At 45.2% G+C, this 7544-nt stretch overlaps 1 protein-coding gene across 1 annotated transcript in view; it reads right to left on the reverse strand.

Moving 5' to 3' along the window:
• Positions 1–732: 732 nt before the first annotated feature.
• The window catches only part of SARC_03916 (COP9 signalosome complex subunit 2), a 7302-nt gene continuing 490 nt past the window's right edge, over positions 733–7544 (reverse strand). The window contains exons 2-11 of the mRNA XM_014302286.1: positions 7158–7243; positions 6507–6610; positions 5971–6156; positions 5260–5393; positions 4321–4465; positions 3805–3916; positions 3319–3453; positions 2391–2586; positions 2078–2171; positions 733–1698 (exon numbers count right to left, since the gene is read on the reverse strand). Of these exons, the coding sequence (XP_014157761.1) occupies positions 1590–1698; positions 2078–2171; positions 2391–2586; positions 3319–3453; positions 3805–3916; positions 4321–4465; positions 5260–5393; positions 5971–6156; positions 6507–6610; positions 7158–7243 (1301 nt within the window). The 3' untranslated portion in view covers positions 733–1589. The remainder of the gene's footprint in view (positions 1699–2077; positions 2172–2390; positions 2587–3318; positions 3454–3804; positions 3917–4320; positions 4466–5259; positions 5394–5970; positions 6157–6506; positions 6611–7157; positions 7244–7544) is intronic.

Consider the following 7544-nt stretch of genomic DNA (forward strand, 5'->3'; position numbering starts at 1 on the left):
ATATCTGCAATACAATAGTCACAGTATTTCGAAAAGCCATAAATTATTTCAACTATTGACTCCCTCCACTTGCTCTCGAGAAGGGGAGTGTGATTCATCATTAAGTGCTGCATTCTGTCAGAGTTAATGATAACCAAGTTGATGTTTGCGCCACACACCACCCGCGGTATAAAGCCCGTCTTTACCGGCCATTAGGCACTGATTGTTAGGGGAGTGTGATTCATCATTAAGTGCTGCATTCTGTCAGAGTTAATGATAACCAAGTTGATGTTTGCGCCACACACCACCCGCGGTATAAAGCCCGTCTTTACCGGCCATTAGGCACTGATTGTTGGCGTGAAATAAAATCAATACACAGTACAAGATATGTCATGTGAATAAAAATGGCGAATTGAGAAGACTGGGTGAGTGAGCGAATCGAGATGATGACAAAATGAACTCGGCGCCAAGGTGAAGCTATATATATAAGTTTATGAACAACTAAAGATACGGTGTGCGGGAATATATCTATTACGAACAAATAAACAAGGCTATAAACGGGCCTAAAAAGATGGGTACAAATGGGCCTTCCATAAACTTACTTCATTAAAGGTCTGAAGTGTTTGTCCAACGTCTACCCTAGAAAGAGTCAAACTCGTCGATAGGTTTAGTCAACAGCGCAGCATCTAAAACGGGTCGCAGTCTGGTGTCTGCAAATGGATATTTGAAAGCACACATTTCGAATATATGAAGCCCGACTTTTGCTTTATTCACTTAGAATATTCATCTTATCACATATTTTACACAGCTTCTTGATATAGCACGGTACATTTGCGTCTCTCTTGAAACACTTGCCGCGGTTGTATTGTGCGGCTTAAAAGCATCCGCAAATAATTGGAGAAGTACTTCTCCAAATCGGAGCTGGGGCTGCCAGCGTGAGTCGACAATCGGAACGATCGCAAACATTGCCAAGAGACTAATCTCCCGCACACCGAAGGACTGAACACATGCACCTATACCACAATCTGACCCTTGGCAGCCACTACTCACCCAACCGTTGGCAATCACCACTCACCCTCGGGCAGTGGAGTGTATACTGAACGCATTCCATGCGTGGATGGCTCTGCAGTGCACCCAACGCTTGTCTCGAATATCTAATGAGTCTCACACAGCTGGCCTCAGTCGCCACCAATGTAGCGGAGGGCCTGAACAGCCTACGGCGGATAAGAAACCGGGTGACTGCCTCGCATAGATAGAGCGAATCACCATGACATCAGGTGCTGGTGCATGGTACATTGGCATACCTCCCATGCTGGTGCAGTATGACATACCAAGTACTTCTTTTGTACTGTTGCACTGTAAGTTATCAAGTAGTCCTGTCCTGGTGTTGTACTAGGGAGAGGGCCCTGTCAGTCCACCCATGTCCACCGAGTACCACGGTCTGCAGACAGTCGGGCCTGTGCAACATGGAACGATACGGAGCCAGGCATGCCCCTCCGACCACTTATCAGACATATTCGCAAGTAGCGACAGAAGCACAGATGTGTACGAATATACAGATGTAAGCACGCGCATCGTACGCATCGCTGGCACACTTGGAAGCCGAGTGTTCAGCCCTTTAACGGAGTGGATAAACGTGAACACGTCTTGCTCGAGAGGGCGTCGAGTTGCTCCTGCCACTCCCCGAGGGCGTCGTATTTGTCCGAGTCGACCTTAGACCTAGACAGAGGGGCAGGTACAATTGAGGAAAGCTAGGAAGGCGCTATACAGTAGAGAGGTTCAATCACGGTGTACACACACACACATATACACACACACACACACACACACACACACACACACACACACACACATATATACATACACACACACACACACACACATACACACGACACACGCACACGCACACACACACACACACACACACACACACACATATATATATATAAACAGTACAAGGCACACAGCTCACTTATCCAAAATGACTATCTAATGCAACCGAAATCTGACACTATATAATATGGAATCAGATATTGTGGTATGTATATACACACACGCACATATCACATATATTCATAATCCAAAGCTCACGGCTTACTTCTCCAAGATGACTATCTGATTGACCTGGTCGATCTGTCCCTTGATGCGTTCGTCCATGATCAGCGCCACCAACAGATCCTCCACTTCATCGGCTGTTGTGACAGATAAAACATGTCAGTGTACGCAAGTAACACGCGCGTGCTTGCGACCCATCAACTTGTATCTTAACTTTGCCGAAGCAGAAAACGTTCATGCACACGCGGTGCGGGTCCAGTGACACTCACGAGTTTGTTTTGTAGTGTGTCATGCACTCACGGGTATGCATCCCTGCCACCACATACAGCCCATCTAATACTAGTATCGCAACATACTTGGAATGTTGAGCTCCTTGGAGATGAAGGAGATGTGCAGTCGCGTGTACGGTTTGATGAGCAGCAGCACGTACTGTGTGCGAATGGCCAGTAGCAGGTCCTCCACATAGTCACGCATGAATGTGTCGCCCATGATCTGCTCGCCGTGTTCCTTGAGTGCCTGACTGAACGTATTGATATCGTTTTCTTGATACGCCTGCATGGATGGTCCGGATTGTCTATTCAGAAGATGCCATATACATGCCACCGCCTTCACTTTGTGTGGTGGTATAGACAATCGGGTGGTCATTTGCTGATGCTATCGTACAGCTCACAGCCTGCGCAGAACAGACGCCACGGCAGCGTGCATCGAAAGCTATTCACAGCCCACAGACACACGTGTGTATACAGTAGCATTGATTTGCGCGTTAGGTAAGTCATAGAAGTGGCGATCACGCGCATGTCTATAACACACGCACGTGGAGGGTCAATCCAGTAAATGTCTTCCTCACAGTCGATCCATCGCAGGCTTGCTTCCCCGCAGCAGCCCCATAGAGGCACGTGTGACAGCAGCATAGTATCCACGAACGTATTTTCGACAGAACCTCGTACTCCAACTAAACGGCACAAATACCAATGGCAAAACACTCACTGCTTCCCTTCCCAATTGTACATCGCTCCAATGTAATATGCATTGCTGATTCACGACGGTGTTTCTGATTCTATCGGCCATTTCAGTCGAATACCAAACAGCAAAAGAGATAGAGCGTCTCATGGAGTGCATGGCTATACGTATGCACAACATATCGTGTATCCTGATACTTCCTTGGTGTTTGGCTATCTTTGTTGATTCCAGGTGTATAGTACAAGTTTTTGACTTGTGTATACATCAACAGTGCCCCAACTATCAAAGAACATGCAAATATGCACCTCACGCTTGTACACTTACCTTCACTAAGGTTGTCATGGCAACAATCTCCGGGTCGCTTTTGTAGGGATTGGCCTCAGTACTGTCAAACGGATTGATGAATGTGTCACCCTTCTCAGTCATTAACATACTCGCCAACACCAGGTATTTGAGGCACTATAATTGCGAGTAACGATATATTGGTGAGTTTAAGTAACTTACGCATGTCGATGACCCACAGAACACCCGTACTTGAGCCCAACTATATGAATGCGCAATGTAGTGGTGAGACTTCCTATCCTCATCATCTGCGACAAAACTAAGCGCTAGGCTTTCCACACTGCGACCAGATGGGTTGACTAGTCTACAACAGGCACCGCCACGGATTTGGTGGGTGAAACAACCGCACGACCATCACACAGCTAACGACAGTGCAGCAGATACCTGAGCCTCACACTACCTACAGAATCTCCTCAAGCCCGCACAAAACTTACCAACCCAAACAGGCAACTACCAGCGCACACACACCTGAATGCGCCGAGGGCTGCCGGCTTCATCGTAGTTCTTGAACGCCTCAAAAAAATCGGCATACGCCTCAGCCAGGTTGCCATCGCCCATGTACATCTTACCACCACACTCTCTGCGAAGGGGCCAGGGATTGGAGCGTGAGACGACGGAGAGAGTAGTAGTGATGGAGTAGTCCAAAGACTTGTTGAGCACAAGACTCTTAGCTAGAGTGATTGTCATTTAGATAATGATTTGCCGTAGATCCCGGTACTAGTTTCTATCTATAGCGGTGCACGGGGTGGCTAGCGTAGGACATGGGCCAATCAGAATTCAAACCACAATATCCGCAATGACGTTACACTTGGTTTACAGCAATCTGCATAGGCACCTGAAATAACTGACCCATTGATTCTTCATACGATAGACTAAAACGTATAATAAACGTTTGGTTAAACTGTTGTTCTATTCTGTACCATCCTGTGCCATAGATGACAAACGCCTTATCAAGTGACACTATCTTGTACCATGAATACGTACCGGATGATTCCTAGATTCAAAGGGTGGGGAATGGCAGAGCTGTTGATGCGGGTTGCGCGCTGGTAGAGGGCGGTGAGTTTTTTTGTTTCTTTCTGTTCGGTGTACATCTGGATCTCGAGAGCGTATACCTCCAGTAGTTGTGTGCCTGCGATTGCCCAGACAACCGGATAAAAACGAATTATAGGCTTTGTGGCAGCTTCGTGGTTACTTTTAGTATGGTTTATATAGGCCGTATATACCGAATTCCACTACCATTGGATCGTGTATTATAGTATAATTGCGATCAAATTACTACCTGCCGAGAGTGAAATAGTACGGCAGCAACGGTCTTTGGTAAGTCACGACCAAGATACTGCAAAACCCCGTCCTCGTCCTGTCACGAGCAATACAGTGGTTTGCGTTGAATGTGTGCCAGCTATGTGTTTCACAAGACAATTATATGTACTACACATATGTGCTTCATAAGACATTTATATGTACTAGACATATGTGCTTCATAAGACATTTATATGTACTAGACATATGTGCTTCATAAGATATTTATATGTACTACACATACGTGCTTCATCAGACATTTATATGTACTACACATATGTGCTTCATAAGACATTTGTATGTACTACACATATGTGCTTTATAAGACATTTATATGTACTACACATATGTGCTTCAGAAGACATTTATATGTGATATACGTACGTGCTTCATAAGACATTTAATTGGTACTATACACATAGCTCGTACGCTGATGGTACCGATTGAAAGTGCCACGTGTCACACGCTCACCCTTGCGCGTGTCATCCGCCCCCTCCTCGTCCTGGCACGACAAGTACAAAGGTCTCGATATCAAATATATTATGTCCTGTGCCCATTGTGCGTGTCGTGGTTGACCTAAATGTACTATGTGCCGCATGTATACACCATGTAACACACACTCACCCTTGCGCGTGTCATCAGCCCCATCCTCATCCTGACACGACTGGTGCAGAGCTTTAAGTATCTTCTGCAAAGGCCCAAACTCGCGCCGATCGAAGTGCAAACGCCCCAGTTTCAGGTTGGTTTTGAACCAAAGCCTGTGTGTGTGTTGTATACAGTGTACCAAAAAGCACGCATTAGTCTGCCATCTATATATTGAGGCTGACCTTACACTCAACTTTAGTATACAAGTTTTCATGATGAAATTAAACCAAAGCTATGCAGGCAGGGTGCACCGAGTACACAGTAGGCTACGATATGTTGATGAAATTGACGATAGATTGAACTCAGAAGTTCAGGTACGCACCACAAGACATCGCACAAGTCCACTCAAACTAATGCAACATAAAATGCCGCATACAGGTGGTTAGTCGTTGTGAGTTCATCCTTGAAACCTTTTTCAGTATTGAGACCTAGGAAGACTATACTATCATGCTATATCCATCTAAGCATGATGTTTAATGAAAATGTGTGATGGTTAGCGAGTGCATACAGTGTGTGTCAATGCTCTACATACCTCCCTCAGTGAAACTACGGAACTTGTCACCTTGTGTAAGGCTTGTGGGCGTTTGTTTACATGCATGTATACGTACATCAAGGGCGAGTGATTGCTTTGAAAAGAGATATGCGGGTGACTTGTGTGAATTTGCATAGCACACACCCCTCCATACGCACCTGTCATTCTTGGTGTCTTCTAACACAGTCAGCGTGACGTGGTACACTTGACGCAGCACTTGGGCGTCGCTGGTATTCGACATGTACTCCAGGATGTTATTGATTCCTTTCTCCGATACGTTGCGGGTTACGGCACTCTTGACATAAGTGAGCAGCTGATTGTAGCGCTCCATGAATTCGTTCATTCTGTGAACATAACACGTGCACGTCATAGCTGAAGTAAGAATCTACAGTACTGCAGTATCGTCATTTTATTGTTAGACGTCTAGACTGCATTGTACAAGTACTGATACATCGTATCCCATATTTCTGCATTTGGCTGTATCTAGGTATAATCACTTCGGACGTATCGGGCAAGACACTGCCACATACAACGGAAATATCCTCACGATCAGCTGACCTTCACGAGTACGTATGATGACACATCCCACAGTGATCCCTTTCACAATTGTAGTCAATAACAGAATTGCACAGAAATGACTTTTTAAGACTATATTCCCACAGGAGACATTCTGCATTCGCATGCACGCGTTTACCGATTCAGCTTCAACAGCAGCTTCAGTATCTGTTTGAGGGCTTTGAAGCCCCACTCGCCTGGGCTGGAAGTCCGCACTTCGAGTTCCAAAACTTTCTCGAAGGCCTGTCAAGTATAGCGATGCACCGACCGCAGGGCGCGTGTTTGTACACGAGTTAATTCATGCAACGTGCGCATATATGCCCAGGATTGTTATGCGAGCAATTCAATTAACTCGACTTGCACAGTGCGCATATAAGATATGTGGATTTGTGCGAGACCCCCGAGCGTAGAGTTGAGTGGGTGTGGATGTGCTACTTTCAAGTGCACACGTGTCTGTGGTATTTTCCACGCTAATCTGAGCACCCTTTTGAGCCGGTCTGTTCACGGCCACCACGTATGGACGCGTACGAGAAGTATACACTCTCCTACCAATAACCGCGAAACACACACAGAAACAACGCCGCCAGTGAAAAGAAAATACAAACATTGTGTGCGTTGTACATACAAAATGAGAAACCACTCACAAGGACGACGCATACAACGTCACCAAACGCATATAACACACCAGCACACAGCCAAAAGGTTGCTGCCCAGTTGCAAATGGTTGGTGCAGCATTGTAAAACGGCAATGTGTACCTATAATAATTATTCAATCGAGTACAGCACATACCGCTATGCCCTCCTCTGGATTCTGTTTGAGCTCCTTGCCCTCGTGATACTGATTCGCCAACTCCACATCTGGCTCGTCTTCAGACCCTGTACACCGTTTGCATCGAGTCGATAGTCAGGTCGGTAAGTAAGGGATCAGAGTAGCACACGACTGACTTGTGAGCTATCTGATTGAACTACAGTCTTATACATTAAACGCCGATTGAACGGCAGTCTTATTCATTAAATCAAAGAGACAAACAGTATCATATAAATATAAATATAAATATATATATACATATATATATATATATATCTATATATATAATATATATATATATATACATACACACACACACACACATATATATATATATATATATATATATATATATATATATATACTATA

This window comes from Sphaeroforma arctica, assembly GCF_001186125.1.
Source record: "Sphaeroforma arctica JP610 unplaced genomic scaffold supercont1.209, whole genome shotgun sequence".
NCBI classification, from domain to species: Eukaryota; class Ichthyosporea; order Ichthyophonida; genus Sphaeroforma; species Sphaeroforma arctica.